The following is a 17,562-nucleotide window of genomic DNA, read 5'->3' on the forward strand; positions in this document are numbered from 1 at the left end:
CACTTGACGTACTATCTTAGGCTACGTCTACATTAATCCGGAGTCATTTGAAAACGGCGTTTTCGTTTATAAACGCTCTCCGTCCACACTAGCGTTTTCAGCCGTTTTCGGACGTTTCAGTGTGGATGAGAAACTTTTGAAAAACGCCTGAAAATGCTAAATTGACCTTTACTGCGCATGCGTAAAACCCCACAAAAGATCAGTGACTACGTTTACAAGCTGTCAATATTCGGGTTATGGTCGGGTTAAGGTCACTATTTGGGTTTCTGAAACATTCGGAATAACCCGTTTACATGCGTGAGCAGAGAGAGTTACTCCTGTATACATGGAATTTGTAATCAATTGGCAATATCCCGATGTAAACGGCGACGCACGGTTAGCGTCTGGACATACGGACAACCTTAAGACGCAATATGCGTCATTTCCGATTCTTCCTGTATCCAAAGACAACAACAACAACAGCAGCAGCAGCAGGCGGATAATGAATAGTTTGGGACAGATAGCGATAGTCTTTGTTTGTGCTTTGGTGCTGGTACTGACCCGGAAGCAGCACTGACACTACTGTGCTTGTTTACCTCTACTTCTTGTTTACTTCCGGTATACTGCACGCGTCTGGCGCATACAAGAAGTTCCTCTACTCAAAAGACCAAGATTCCTTGCGAATAGAACATGCGCAGAACACAAATCAACCAAATAGAACACAGACCAAATATTCGGGTTAGAAAAGGGTCAACCCAGGGATCATATTCGTGTTTTTAAAAATCGGAATATGAGCATATTCGGGTTTTTGCCGGTGTTTACATGGCCGTGCGCGACCGGGTTATTGCTAATATTCCGGTTATGAATGGGTTATTGGCTTCTTGTAAACGTAGTCACTGATATGATTCAGATGGAAAAATAAATAATGAAGTTAACGCGCAATTCTTCTGACAGGATAATTTTTTTTAGTAAAATATCTCACCATTCATTTGTTGTAATGTTGATGATTATGGCTTACAGCTTATGAAAACCTTTTCACAATATTCTAATTTTGAATTTGGGGTTTTCATAAGCTGTAAGCCATAATCATCAAAATTATAACAAATAAAGGCTTGAAATATCTCACTTTGCATGCAATGAGTCTATATAATATATTAGTTTCACCTTTTAAGTTCAACTACTGAAATAAATGAACTTTTGCATGATATTTACATTTTTCCAGTTTCACCGGTAGAGTAGCAGCCTATAGAGATTAGAGATCAGATGGGTGCTAAAGGCGTTTTCTGTAGTTACTGCACTCATTTCACGGGTAAAGAAAGCAGGATTAGGATGGATGGATTAGGATGGCCTACATGTAAGAGTAAAAGCACTGGGTTGGTAACTACTAACTAAAAGGTTGTTCGTTTGAATTAACGGTGTTGGTCTCTTGGCTCTTTTGGTCCGGACCAAAGCAGAAAATTATACAGTTAGCAAGAATGCATTACATTGTTAGAATTCATCAAATAATCTGAAATATCAGCATATTATAATGATTTCTGATGTATCATGTGATCATGTGTCCATCTTGCCGCTTTTAACACAACACATTCAGTGTGAACGACCTCCTTACTTTTTTACTTTGCTTACAGGATATTTGCCAAAACTAAGTGGTTGTGTAAAAGTTCAGATCCTCCACTGATAATTCCCAGCACTTCTTCTGAGATATCTGTACATTACTCTGCGCTATTGCCGCGGGCGCTTATATTCTTCCTGTTTGACATCTGGTGTAGTCCGTGAGTTGAACATGCTGGAGTGGAGATGATGTCAGGCCCACATAAGAGTTTAATTATCAGCTGTTCGGCTGGGAAACGGCTCTGTAGAGTTTGGCTACATTCATCTTTTTCCTCTCATCCGAGACTTCTCCATGAAAGGAAATGGTGTGTTCTTGCGTAATGGTTGACGGGGCAGTTCTAATTCGAATTAAAACAAACTCAGTCACTTATTACGGATGTTCAGGATGTTTTTTACCATTTCACTCTATAAAATATATCATTTATCATTGCTTATAATAAATAATTTAGTTCAGAAATGACATTTTCTGAAGAATGTATTGAAGTCGATGCTAAAGAGATTTGGGTTTTGCCCTGCTTAGGTATTCCGAGTGGTTTTTAGTGCATTAATAATGTGGTTGCTAGGGTGTTCCAGATAGTTGCTCAGGTTATTAATATTCTGGGGGTGTATTGCAGAAAGATCCTAACTTTAAAATCCTATCTTATCCGTTTGGGAATCATGGCCGTTTCAGGTAGAATCTCATTTAGAACAAAAAGCTATTACAGAATAACATTTCCTAAGAAAAAAATAAATAAGTAAAATCCAAAAAACTGTCTTAAATACAAAGTTCTGTGATAAAACTCTAGAAGACGACGGCTGATTGGTCCTTTACTTAACTTGCAATCACATCTGATTGGTTCCTGCTGTATCAGTAGCCAATGAGCTCGCTGCTCAAACTTCAAATACTTGGTCACCATTTGCTGTAAACCCCTCCACTTCCCCAGCTCCACCTGTATAAAATCTGCTACGGGTAACTCATGTATTATACAAGACAAAGAGCAGCATCCTAAAACTGTGGTTGGAACCAACTACCCCAGTTATGTCCTATTTGCTGGACATTGCCCTTTTGGAGTGTACCACAGCTAAAGTGCACGGAGCCCACAGAAAGACAATACAATTGTGGTTGGACCTTATTGTGACTTTATCAAAAAGTCTTTGAGATCCTTCAAAGTTTGAAGTTTTGGTCAAAATTGTATTTTAATCTATTGTCATATTTATTTATTTTTTGTATTTAGTCTTACGGTTATGGGCGGATCTTGGGCTTTGTAAATAGTTATACACACAAAATGTTTAATAAATAAAGAATCACAAAAAAAAAGACAAAGAGCAGCAATGTTTGATGGTGAAGAGATTTTTGGAAGATGCGATGATACAATGCGATGTTTTGATGACAAAATACTTGTAAATATTTCCCTACAGACTCGACATTAATACACAAATTGTTACCAACATTAAAAAGACCAATGAGCCACCACAGAGCATTTCCACCTTAAGTTTTTTGGTGTGTGTTTTCTTTTGCAATAGGCTATTTTAAAAGTGTGGTCACTTCTATAGCAAAAATATCCTTAAAAAACAGCCTGGACACATTTTTTAGCCCCATTTCTGTCTTCATCTTCGTGAGTGAGCAAAGGTGAAAGCTTCCCAAATAAAATAGGCTTAACCTTTTCTACTGAGCTTATCAAAACTCTTTCTCATATGTTAACCTCACAGCAGCTTGTGCGTCATTGGTTGCTTGATAACAGACCTGATAGATGATTATCGAACTCAATGGAGCGGTTTAAGATTTCTTAGACATGACATTTTGTAAGATAAGAATCTAATCAAGTTAAGATTTGCTCTTGTAAAACGAATTTGTGAAAAATCCTAAATTAACTTGCCATATCTTAAGTTAAGTCCTGAGATATAAAGTTTCTGTAATACGCCCCTGCTCCCTAGATACTCCCCCTTCTGCACACTATAAGACTACAACACTCTTTAAGTGTGCTCTGCAAGTAGTCATAACCATTTAAAGCTGTTTTGAAATCTGTCTAACAAGTTGTTAACCAACAGTTTGTGGTTATATGTCTAAAGAAAAGACAACTGTAAATATTTAAAGGGGTCATGAAATTTAAATTTCTAAATTGTGACCCTGGATCACAAACCCAGTCTGGAGCCGCACGGGTATATCTGTGGCAATAGCCAACAATACATTGTATGGGTCAAAATTATCCATTTTTCTTTTATGTCAAAAATCATTAGGATATTAAGTAAAGATCATGTTCCATGAAGATATTTAGTAAATTTCCTACCGTAAATATATAAAACATGTATTTTTGTGAGTGAATGCAGCACAATCGTGAACATAAATGCACAACTTTAAAGGAGATTTTCTCAATGTTTCGATTTTTTTTTTTTGCATCCTCAGATTCCAGATTTTCAATAGTTGTGTCTCGACCAAATATTGTCCTATCCTAACAAACCACACATCAATGGAAAGATTATTTATTCAGCTTTCATATTATGTATACATCTCAATTTCCAAAAATTGACCCATGTGACTGATTTTTTGGTCCAGGGTCACAATTTTCCTGGATCTTTTGACATGTAAGATGTCATGGCACTATAAATAAAAATCCTGTAAGTTTCAGAACTCAAATCTTCCTCGTTACTCCAAAACATATTTTATTGAGACCAAGCTTCGAAGACGACTTGTTCCGGATTTTGTCACATTATGACGTAATAGTGCGATTAAAGACTGCAGAATAAGATCAAGCCTATATTTCTACATCATTGTGTCTTTGGCCCTGTCTACTGTTAGATGATACAGGTACAGGTACAGAAAAGATCTCAAAGAGATGTGTTCTCTGAGGTGCAGGATCACTAAATTAAAAATAGCATTACCTTCCAAAGGATCCTAATGCTTAGAAACATTTTATTGTGGATTTCACTGTGGATTATTTGGTAAATCAGTCGCAATTTCGGTGCAGGCTTTGCAAACAGACCTTTACTGCAAGATATGAGCCCGACAGTAATGCCACAACATGTAAGTAACTGTGTTAATTCTAATGCCCATCTGTGATCAGTGATTTCTGATAATGTAATGATTCATGTACAGTGAGACTCGTCACTGCAACCTCTCATGCGACGGGAGTAGATCTAAATATAATTCTATAATCAACTCTTTTCATGATTAGTTAATTAGTTAATGTTCGAGAGAGTTCCACGTGTAATATATTTTTCATATGCAAAGATGTTAGCCAATCACAGCAGTGGGCGTTTGAAGTCTCACAGCAGACACGCCCCTTCCGACAGAGCATTGAAATCAGGGTAGGAAATGGCCGTTTACTTCTAAATTATGACCATTTTTATCTAAAAATCATAGGAGCAATATAAGTGCTCCTCGGGAAACATTATACAATATTTAAAAAATGCAGTTCATGACCCCTTTAAAGCTGTGGTTCTGTAGTGTGCATCTTGTAATTACCATAGTAAATGATTCCAGGAAAGGTTACATGCCAAATTTTTATACTTTTGATTGCTGTTCAGGGTCACAGTTTCACATCATGTGTTTTTCTCTTCATGTTTTGGATTCAGCACATTTGGTTAAATGTCAGTGATCTGCAGTTGGGAAATGTTGAGACACTTTTAGTATTTAGCACTCTGATAAGATATTCCGTGCGACTGCTGTTGAAAGCGCAACCGCTTCTATGAGCACCAACGATATGAAACGCTTCTCTGCGCCCTAATAAATAACGTCCTTGTTTTCTCACAGCTCTACCTATTTGCACGCAGCAAAATCTTATTAAAAATGAGCGGCATGAGAGAGTAAGGAGGAGGACGGCGGAGCGTGTTTAATCTCTGCTCTGAGAGCTGTGTATGAGAGTGAAGTGAGGAGGTGATGCGGAGAGAAACGTGATCCGTATCACAGTACAGTTACCTCACTGAACATGTGCTTTTAATAAAATCACTTTATGGGAATACTTGCACATGTGAATACAAGGGTCAACACAAAAATACGTCGTTATCACGAAGATTATGAGGAAATATGCCATAATAAGCTCTGTTAAGAGTGTTTTAGGCACTTCAAGCTTTAAACTTGGTTATTTACTTAAGAAATATCTCAGAATATCATTCTTATATATGTATCTATCTATCTATCCATCCATCCATCCATCCATCCATCTATCTATCCATCTATCATCTATCCATCTAACTATCCATCCATCCATCCATCCATCCATCCATCTATCTATCTATCCATCTATCATCTATCCATCTATCTATCTATCCATCCATCCGTCCATCCATCCGTCCGTCCATCCATCCATCCATCCATCCATCCATCCATCCATCTATCCATCCAACCATCCATCCATCTATCCATCCATCCATCCATCCATCCATCTATCCATCCATCCATCATCCAACCATCCATCCATCCATCCATCCATCATCTATCATCCATCCAACCATCCATCCATCCATCCATCCATCCATCATCTATCCATCCATCCATCCATCCATCCATCCATCCATCCATCCATCCATCCATCCATCCATCCATCCATCCATCCATCATCTATCCATCCCTTGTTCTGCTATCGTTTTATCACTATCATTCTATCATTCTCGGTCTATAAACCTTCAAAATGTCAAGGTTTTTAAAACTTTTCCCCCCTCCAACACTTTCAAACAATCCTTTGTTACGTTGGCATGCAAATATTCTCTTTTCAAATTTAGCTTTTCTAGGTTCTAGTCTAAATTAGTCACATTCATTTTAATTGTTTTCACTTTACTTGCATTCAAATTCTAATTGCAATTCTGCAACCTGTTTGGGATTGAGCTGAAGTTCTCAATCCAGTTCAGAACGGTGCACATCCGCGGTCTGTAACCTCGACTCTCCTCGCTTCTGAACGAACCACACATTTAGTAATTCAGGGAGTCAGGAATAGTATTTTAGCCTTTAGTTAAAGGGATGGTTCGGGGAAATTCAAAGGCCAAAAAGTTTTTGGGTATATCCATTTTTTTTTCAGAAGTGTTGACAACTTAATGTTAACTAATAATTGTTGCAAACTGGTACTACCAACAAAATATTAGTGCATATCTGGAACTGGCCGTCGTTACACTACATCCTTATGCATCGCTTTCTGCCAGGACTTTTACCAAAAAATCACTTCCTGGTTTTCCGTCCACTGCCTGCTATCCTGATCTCCGTGTTATCGTCTGCTGCCTGGTATCGTCTATGAGTATTGGATCTCCCCAGTTCTTCACTAATTCTATTACATTCTCTTTGCCTACTTTCTATTAATAAAGTGTTTGCAAATGGATCCGCACGACTCTGACTCTGCATCACAGCGCCTGCACTAAGCCATTCGGCTGATATCTCTAAATAATCTCTAACTTTAATAATGTTCGACCGAGGGGAAAAAAGCTTCGGTTCGGGGGTGTTTGGCTCGAGGTCATGGTGCAAAGGACCATAGGTTGAAATTACTCCGAACCATCCCTTTAAATACGATTGTTATTTTTATTTCTTATGCATGATATATTTTTATTTTGTAAAAGCCGGCTATTCGGCCCAACTTCCGGTTTCTAAATAGCCGGTAAAGGACGCGCGTGTTCAAGTCTTTCCAGCGTCTCAAAGGAATTTTGGTTAAATAAGACACATGTTCTCATATGCAATTATCTCGTTTTAATCTGACTCCATGAATTAAAAAAGGTTCAATATGCAATAAGGTTATGTTTCCACTTAAAATAGTTACAACATGGATGTAATGTAATGATCATTTAAACCATTTGTACCCAGCATAAATGTAAAATGTTACCTGAAAGAGAGAGAGAGAGAGAGAGAGAGAGAGAGAGAGAGAGAGAGAGAGAGAGAGAAAGGCAGAGCCTCTTTCTCAAGACCAGCTCAGCATCCAAAGCAAAGAGAGAGAAAAACATTTGCAATCCTGTTTTGTCATCTCTCCCGACCATGTGACCAACACCCAGGTGAGACATTCAAACTGACCAATCAGATGATCACAACCTCCCTATATACAGGTTTCTTGTATACAAACAATACCGGATGCACGCGCATCCTAGAGGCAAGACCGCTATATGTTATGCCGAGTTCTGTAAAAGAACATTGTAATTAACGTAGATTTCGCATTGTTTGTAAATTCTTGTTGACTCAATAATAAACTGCAATTTCAGAGTTGGATCTGTTTGCTTGTGTTTCATTTGCATATTAATATAACATTATGTAAAACGTTAGTTAGTTGACTAGTATGAAATTGTCCAACTAAGTTTGCGAATCATAAAAACCAGACATACTCTATTTATTTAGGTTAGTTTACAGCACAACAGCTAAAGAGTGTTGCTTTCTGCCTCTTAGATGCGCGCGCATCTATGTGATGACGTTGCACAGAAACCCGTGTATTGTCCCAAACGTCTGGCCTATAGGCCCAGATACCCGCTGTGCTGAAAATGTCTTGGTGAAAAACAAATGTCTTTGTTGCTTTGATTATTTCCAACCTTACAATTTCTAATGCATATGTTGTGATTATTTTATGGTTATTTTAACTCCTTTTCTATGTAAAGCACTTCGAATTACCATTGTGTATGAAATGTGCTACATAAATAAACTTGCCTTGCCGTCTGATCCTCACCCTGCAGTGGAGAAGAGGGTTTGATGGGAGCTGCTCTCTTCACATATTCATTCCTTTAGATGTGAACGACACATTGACCTCTGCTCCTGCAGGCGTATGTCGAGCCTCACGCCGGCCATTATAGCCAGATCACAACCAGCAACACTCATTAAATGTCTTATACACTTATGCCAGAATATATAGTTATATAGACTGACGTCCTGACGGGGTGACAGACAGGTCACTGTATAATTCCAGCAGAATGACTTCACCCGAGGCCTTCATTTTTTAATTTGTATATGAAAATTGCCTTTTTTATTGTGTGTGTTTGTTTACACCTTGCAGGGAAAGTAACTGAGGGTTAGTGATGTTATACGGATGGATATATGACAGATTGTTTTGCTTCAGTGTTGTTGTTTTCATTGCTCATGAGACTTCTTAAAATTCACTTACTGATATTTTTCTGTTTCCTTTCCTTAGAAGAAATAGAAATAGACACAAATGAGTCAATAGTTGTCATAAGACTATACAGAGCTAAAATGAATTTAGATAGCAGTTCAGATCATATATTTTAGAGTTCATATTGAGTTCCCAAATAAATAACACCAATGAAAAAAAATATTTAAATATTTTTTTTTTACTTTAATATTTTTATTTTTTTAAATATTAAACATTGTATTGTGCAGGATTCAGTAATCAGTTTGTTTATTTTTATTGTTTATATATAAAAAATAGTAAATGCTTTATATACTGTGTTATTTGTATATACTGTTAATTCTTTTTTTTAATAGTAAATACCATTAATAATGAGATTTAGTAATCAGTTTTTATGTACTTATTTGTTTATTTATTCATTAATTAATTTAATTATTTTTGTTTATTAAAAATATACACTCTAAAAAATGCTGGGTTGTTTCAACCCAATTTTGGGTAAAATATGGACAAACCCAAACTTTGGGTTAAAAATGTAATGTAAGTAAATGCTTTATATACGGTGCAGGATTGAGTAAGCAGTTCATTTATTTATTTTTTGTTTAATTAATATAATTATTTTTTATACTAAATGCCGTATATACTGAGCATGATTCATTAAGCAGTTTATTTTATTTTTTTATTAAACAATAATAATGCTTTATGCACTCTAAAAAATGCTGGGTTGTTTCAACCCAATTTTGGGTCAAATATGGACAAACCCCAAACGTTGGGTTAAAAATGTAATTTAAAAATTTAACCCAACGGCTGGGTTTGTCCATATTTGACCCAAAATTGGGTTGAAACAACCCAGCATTTTTTAGAGTGTGTATATACTGTGCATGATTCATTAAGTATTTGATTTATTTATTTATAAAAAAAAATAGTAATGCTTTATATGCTGCAGGATTCAGTAAGCATTAAGCTAGTAATAGCATTGCCTGTTGAATGGTGCACTGTGGGAAAGAGCACTTCTGCTTCCCACATCATTGCTCCTCTTTCGCAGATACTGGTCAGAGCTTCGGAAACACACGTAACCTCCCACAAACTGCCAGTTGATCAGATAGCAGCGTAACTAATGAAAAGCGTCACGAAAGTGACAGAGAGATTAATGAAGTTTCCCATGCTGCACTTTGCATGTGGTTCACCGTGGGCTCCTCCGGGCACAGCTGCTGTTAAATGCTATTCATGGTGACAAATAATGCACTATCTCAGCAGTGACACCTCCAAGTCAAGGTTAAAAAACACATTTGCCAGCCTGGACGAGTGGAGGCTCTGCGACTATAGATACGGAATAAATGTATTTACTCGCAGCGGGATGGAGGCGGGACGAGAGCGATTGGGAATTGGGGATTAATTGAAAACATCTGTGCAATGATGCAAAATATCTGCCGTTTCTTATAACGGCAGGCGAGCGTATTGTTCAACCCGTTGAGGAAATGAGTTTTGTTGCTGTTAGTGTTTTGTTTTTCCTCTCTCTTGAACTCTATGAGTGGACGAGAGTGCGTTAGGATCTGTTTTTCTCTACATACGTGTTTGTTTTGTTGTTTTTTCGAGCAAAGCCTCTGATTTGTAGGCAGTAAGTGTGGGAGGCTTTCGAACGGTCAATTCCTCCTGACCTTCAGATAGAATTACAGTGAACCAATCAAGGAAAGATCTGAGAGAGAGCCAAAGAGGGGAATCAAGGTCAAGTGTACGTGTGTTTTTGTGTCCGGGATGACATATTCTCCTAAGGTCTCACACAGACACACTTACACATGCGTACCTGTTCATTTAAATGTGCTACCATCGACATGATAGTTTGTGTTTAGAGCTAATTATGATGACCTAAAACTTTTTTGCATTTTTAGAATAAAAGAAAAAACATTAAGTGGTGTTAAGCATCACTATTATTAATTGCTAATACTTAAAAGTGAAGTATGTAGTTTCTGTGACTCTAGTGGCACCTAGCGGAATTACAAATATAAAGCATATCTTGCAAACGCCTCTTTCGCGGGGAGAAAGGGGAGGCGTCCATAGGTCAATTGAGTCGGCTCTCTGTCTAGAGTGAGCGCGAGCATCAAACTAATTATTTAACATGACATGCCACAACTCTTCGAGGCTGTTTACACTGGACACATCACTGTATACATTATAAACTGGTACATTTGTCTTTCTGAACAGGTACATGATGTTGTATTATATTGCGTTTCATCTCAGTGCCGTTCGCTTTGATGTGTTCATTACCTGTTTAATCTTTGAAGGTCTAAAAAATGCTGTAAATTTTGTCTTACACTCCTGTAACTGAAGTTGAATTTCCCATGTTACGCATCAGTCATGGCTCCAAAGCAGCTAAACAATCTCTGGCTCCTCCGGCTACAGTAGCCATGCCCCAAACTCCACCTGCTACAGTAGCCACACCCCAAACTCCACCTGCTACAGTAGCCACACCCCAAACTCCACCTGCTACAGTAGCCACACCCCAAACTCCACCTGCTACAGTAGCCACACCCCAAACTCCACCTGCTACAGTAGCCACACCCCAAACTCCACCTGCTACATTAGCCACACCCCAAACTCCACCTGCTACAGTAGCCACACCCCAAACTCCACCTGCTACAGTAGCCACACCCCAAACTCTCCTCCTGCTACAGTAGCCACACCCCAAACTCCACCTGCTACAGTAGCCACACCCCAAACTCCTCCTGCTACAGTAGCCACACCCCAAACTCCACCTGCTACAGTAGCCACACCCCAAACTCTCCTCCTGCTACAGTAGCCACACCCCAAACTCCACCTGCTACAGTAGCCACACCCCAAACTCTCCTCCTGCTACAGTAGCCACACCCCAAACTCTCCTCCTGCTACAGTAGCCACACCCCAAACTCCACCTGCTACAGTAGCCACACCCCAAACTCTCCTTCTGCTACAGTAGCCACACCCCAAACTCTCCTTCTGCTACAGTAGCCACGCCCCAAACTCCACCTGCTACAGTAGCCACGCCCCAAACTCCACCTGCTACAGTAGCCACGCCCCAAACTCCACCTGCTACAGTAGCCACACCCCAAACTCTCCACCTGCTACAGTAGCCACGCCCCAAACTCTCCACCTGCTACAGTAGCCACACCCCAAACTCTTCTCCTGCTACAGTAGCCACACCCCAAACTCTCCTTCTGCTACAGTAGCCACACCCCAAACTCTCCTCCTGCTACAGTAGCCACACCCCAAACTCTCCTCCTGCTACAGTAGCCACACCCCAAACTCCACCTGCTACAGTAGCCACACCCCAAACTCTCCTTCTGCTACAGTAGCCACACCCCAAACTCTCCTTCTGCTACAGTAGCCACGCCCCAAACTCCACCTGCTACAGTAGCCACGCCCCAAACTCCACCTGCTACAGTAGCCACACCCCAAACTCCACCTGCTACAGTAGCCACACCCCAAACTCCACCTGCTACAGTAGCCACACCCCAAACTCTCCACCTGCTACAGTAGCCACGCCCCAAACTCTCCACCTGCTACAGTAGCCACACCCCAAACTCTCCTCCTGCTACAGTAGCCACACCCCAAACTCTCCTTCTGCTACAGTAGCCACACCCCAAACTCCACCTGCTACAGTAGCCACACCCCAAACTCCACCTGCTACAGTAGCCACACCCCAAACTCTCCTCCTGCTACAGTAGCCACACCCCAAACTCTCCTCCTGCTACAGTAGCCACACCCCAAACTCCACCTGCTACAGTAGCCACACCCCAAACTCTCCTTCTGCTACAGTAGCCACACCCCAAACTCTCCTTCTGCTACAGTAGCCACGCCCCAAACTCCACCTGCTACAGTAGCCACGCCCCAAACTCCACCTGCTACAGTAGCCACGCCCCAAACTCCACCTGCTACAGTAGCCACACCCCAAACTCTCCACCTGCTACAGTAGCCACGCCCCAAACTCTCCACCTGCTACAGTAGCCACACCCCAAACTCTTCTCCTGCTACAGTAGCCACACCCCAAACTCTCCTTCTGCTACAGTAGCCACACCCCAAACTCTCCTCCTGCTACAGTAGCCACACCCCAAACTCTCCTCCTGCTACAGTAGCCACACCCCAAACTCCACCTGCTACAGTAGCCACACCCCAAACTCTCCTTCTGCTACAGTAGCCACACCCCAAACTCTCCTTCTGCTACAGTAGCCACGCCCCAAACTCCACCTGCTACAGTAGCCACGCCCCAAACTCCACCTGCTACAGTAGCCACACCCCAAACTCCACCTGCTACAGTAGCCACACCCCAAACTCTCCACCTGCTACAGTAGCCACGCCCCAAACTCTCCACCTGCTACAGTAGCCACACCCCAAACTCTCCTCCTGCTACAGTAGCCACACCCCAAACTCTCCTTCTGCTACAGTAGCCACACCCCAAACTCCACCTGCTACAGTAGCCACGCCCCAAACTCTCCACCTGCTACAGTAGCCACACCCCAAACTCTCCTCCTGCTACAGTAGCCACACCCCAAACTCTCCTTCTGCTACAGTAGCCACACCCCAAACTCCACCTGCTACAGTAGCCACGCCCCAAACTCTCCACCTGCTACAGTAGCCACACCCCAAACTCTCCTCCTGCTACAGTAGCCACACCCCAAACTCTCCTTCTGCTACAGTAGCCACACCCCAAACTCCACCTGCTACAGTAGCCACACCCCAAACTCTCCTTCTGCTACAGTAGCCACACCCCAAACTCCACCTGCTACAGTAGCCACGCCCCAAACTCCACCTGCTACAGTAGCCACACCCCAAACTCCACCTGCTACAGTAGCCACACCCCAAACTCTCCTCCTGCTACAGTAGCCACACCCCAAACTCTCCACCTGCTACTGTAGCCACGCCCCAAACTCTCCTCCTGCTACAGCAGCCACACCCCAAACTCTCCTTCTGCTACAGTAGCCACACCCCAAACTCCACCTGCTACAGTAGCCACGCCCCAAACTCCACCTGCTACAGTAGCCATGCCCCAAACTCTCCTCCTGCTACAGTAGCCACACCCCAAACTCCACCTGCTACATTACCAACGCCCTCAAACTCTTCTTCTGCTACAGTAGCCACGCCCCAAACTCCACCTGCTACAGTAGCCACACCCCAAACTCTCCACCTGCTATAGCCACGCCCCATTCTCTCCACCTGCTACAGTAGCCACGCCCCAAACTCTCCACCTGCTACAGTAGCCACGCCCCAAACTCTCCACCTGCTACAGTAGCCACACCCCAAACTCTCCACCTGCTACTGTAGCCACGCCCCAAACTCTCCTCCTGCTACAGTAGCCACACCCCAAACTCTCCTTCTGCTACAGTAGCCACACCCCAAACTCCACCTGCTACAGTAGCCACGCCCCAAACTCCACCTGCTACAGTAGCCACACCCCAAACTCCACCTGCTACAGTAGCCACACCCCAAACTCTCCTTCTGCTACAGTAGCCACACCCCAAACTCCACCTGCTACAGTAGCCACGCCCCAAACTCCACCTGCTACAGTAGCCACACCCCAAACTCCACCTGCTACAGTAGCCACGCCCCAAACTCCACCTGCTACAGTAGCCACACCCCAAACTCCACCTGCTACAGTAGCCACACCCCAAACTCTCCTTCTGCTACAGTAGCCACACCCCAAACTCCACCTGCTACAGTAGCCACGCCCCAAAGTCCACCTGCTACAGTAGCCACACCCCAAACTCCACCTGCTACAGTAGCCACACCCCAAACTCTCCTCCTGCTACAGTAGCCACACCCCAAACTCTCCACCTGCTACTGTAGCCACGCCCCAAACTCTCCTCCTGCTACAGTAGCCACACCCCAAACTCTCCTTCTGCTACAGTAGCCACACCCCAAACTCCACCTGCTACAGTAGCCACACCCCAAACTCCACCTGCTACAGTAGCCACGCCCCAAACTCCACCTGCTACAGTAGCCACGCCCCAAACTCCACCTGCTACAGTAGCCACACCCCAAACTCGCACCTGCTACAGTAGCCACGCCCCAAACTCTCCTTCTGCTACAGTAGCCACGCCCCAAACTCTCCACCTGCTACAGTAGCCACGCCCCAAACTCTCCACCTGCTACAGTAGCCACGCCCCAAACTCTCCACCTGCTACATTAGTCACGCTTTACTAAGCGTTTAGACTGTTGTTCCCCTAGCAGATGATAACCAGCAAAAAGAGGCTTGCATTGTAGGGACCGAGCCATATTTAAAAGAGTAGAAGATCACAAAGACTTGAGAGACTTCATTTTTGCCAGTAAGCAACTACTGCAACTACCCACAACACCATAGCAACAGCCCAGAGCACCCTAGCAACAACCTTGCAAAATACACTAGTAATAGAACATCCTAATAGCCATCTAGCAACACCACAGCGAAAACCCTAAATCAGTTAAAGCACCCTGTCAAACACTCTTAGAGATAAATTAACACAATAATCTAGAAATGGAAATCTTGTTTACTTTATGAATCGCATTTGAGGACGTCACCAGATAACTGAAGAGAGAGAGAGAGAGAGAGAGAGAGAGAGAGAGAGAGAGAGAGAGAGAGAGAGAGTGTGTGTGTGTGTAGTGCCTGAGGAACACTCAGACAGAACAAATGAGCAGCCGCGGCTTGACTCCCGCTAGAGACGCTGATATCGGCTCGTTCTCCAGGAGTCAGATTACATCTGGAGAGGATCAGCTCGCTCTGAGACACATCTGAGGAGTTTCTCTGAAGATCTCAGTTCACAGAGAGAGACAGACCCTCGTGGTCGCAGTTCCCCACATGTACAGATGAAATCATGGATTCACTGTTGAGGACAGCGGTGCGTGGGGACGCCACGGATCTGTGCGCGTGATGACCATGGAGAGCATGTTTATTGGTAAGTCTGGTTATTATTATAAGTCTGCGGGTTTGTTTTATAGACTCCCCGAGAGTGGTTTCTCACGGGGACATCAGAGGAGCGCAGCCTCACACACACACACACACACACCTGATCTGTTGTAGTGGAGTTTATCAAACAGCGTGAAATCACGCGTTTCTGCAAAACTGAAGGGATTAGGAGATTTTAGGAAACGTGCCGCTCTGTCTCAGCGTGTTGTCTGGATCTTCAAGCTGAACGGATTATTCATATCCAAATGTGCGGAGGAACGGGATCGGATCTCACCGCAGGAGAGACAGCAGATCTGTTGATCTGAGGTCAATCTGATGCAGCTTTTAGGGGTTTGAAAATATGTTTTTATTAAAAAATTATTCATATTTTTTTTTACATTTTTAGAAATGTCATTGGAATCATTTAGTAGTGTGGATGTAAACTTTAAAATACATTAGTTTTATATTTATATTAATGTAAAAGGCAAGGTGTCAATTTATTTTAGATGTTTTACCATTTTTATCACTTCTAAACTTTTTTGCAGTCCTGTAATGTGACTTTTTTGTGATTTAAAAAAAAAAAAAATATATATATATATATTTGTGTTTTTGTTTTACAAAAATCGAACTTTTCATTTATATTTAAAAAATAATGCATGATTATTGTAACAAGAAAAATGGGGTGAGCGGGGCACAAAATAATGCTAGTTGTAAGTCAAAACTTCCCACACATATGCCAGCATGACGAACTTAATGTATTTACTATAGTTGTCATATCAACACTATAGAGAGAAAAAATGCGCCAAAATGAAAGATCTTTGGAAGATATCACTGAACATGTATTTAACCATAGCAAAAGTTCATTTCTTAAGTTTATTGTTCACCTCTGTTTTTTGTTTTTATTTAAAATGAGACAAATCTGATATTATTCTAATCTTATATCTGTTATTTAACAGTTGAGACGGTTCTTCAATGCTGATCTAACCAGAAAAAGACACTAGCCAGATTTAAATCCCGCAGGCGGGGCATGTTGTCACACTGCGTTACAATGAGCCTCTATTAGAACTTCTATTCTATACTTTTATGAATTCTATTGAGAAACAATGAGAAAGAGGTGAATAAAGACTGAGAGTCAATGTTTTGAAAGTTTTGAACTATGCTGTATAGCTGTGTTTTGTGGTGTGCTTGAAAAAAAACTTTTAAATATGTAATTTTTGTGATCAAAGATAGGTTTTAAGTGATAAAATTGTTGACTACAGCGGGACTTTAAGAGTCTATGATTGGATCATTATTGAAGTGATTATTATGTTTCTAGCATGTTATATGTTTGGCAGCTGTTCTTCTAACCCTAATTGATGGAGTGTGTATTTTCATTTCTTAAACTGCCATTTAGTAAAACACATCATGGCCATATTCCAGGAGGACAATAACAAAATTCATCAGGCTCAGATTGTGAAAGAAGGAATCCAGAGTTTAAATTCATTGAACATCTTTGGGATGTGCTGGAGGAGACTTTACAGAGTGCTGGACTCGTGCATTGTCTATCTTGACCAAAAATGTATGCACCTCTTGATGGAAATAAATGTTGTGATGTTATTTCCATCAAATGGTGCAACTGTTGCCAAACACAACATGCTAGAAACATAATAATCATTGCAATAATGATCCAATCAAAGACTTAAGCATTTGCATATTTAAATCCAGCCGGGAGGGCTGCCGCTTTTGCATATTGTTCTTTCTGTTTAACCATCATTTGATGCTTTGCAAACTAGCAGCTCCAGTAAAGATGGAACGATCAAACAATTTAATAATCAAGTAAAAATGTGCATGACGCGGGAATTCATTTGACACGACCCTCACAGTGCATTATGGGTACATCGGTTGTACACTCGTTATTGCAGTGCATTATGGGATTGAATGATTGCATTCGATAACCCCCTCTATGGTTTCGGACACTACAAATGGCTCAAATATACCCTATTTAAGGGTAGGGGGCATTTCGGATACGTGTCTGCACTATTACACAGGTGATGACACACACACACACACACACACACACACACA

General features: G+C 41.7%; 1 protein-coding gene across 10 annotated transcripts in view; it reads left to right on the top strand.

The window, feature by feature from the left end:
* The window catches only part of znf385d (zinc finger protein 385D), a 221,756-nt gene that overhangs the window by 113,607 nt on the left and 90,587 nt on the right, over positions 1-17,562 (top strand). Inside the window, exon 1 of one of the 10 annotated variants that reach the window (XM_079626325.1) lies at positions 15,195-15,508. The exons of 8 other annotated variants lie outside the window; for them this stretch is intronic. In XM_079626325.1, the coding sequence (XP_079482451.1) occupies positions 15,484-15,508 (25 nt within the window). In that variant the 5' untranslated portion in view covers positions 15,195-15,483. Of the gene's footprint in view, positions 1-15,194; positions 15,509-17,562 lie in introns of those variants that run through there. One more of the 10 variants, XM_079626317.1, reaches the window with a different exon arrangement.

This window comes from Phoxinus phoxinus, assembly GCF_949152265.1.
Source record: "Phoxinus phoxinus genome assembly, chromosome: 10".
NCBI lineage: Eukaryota > Metazoa > Chordata > Actinopteri > Cypriniformes > Leuciscidae > Phoxinus > Phoxinus phoxinus.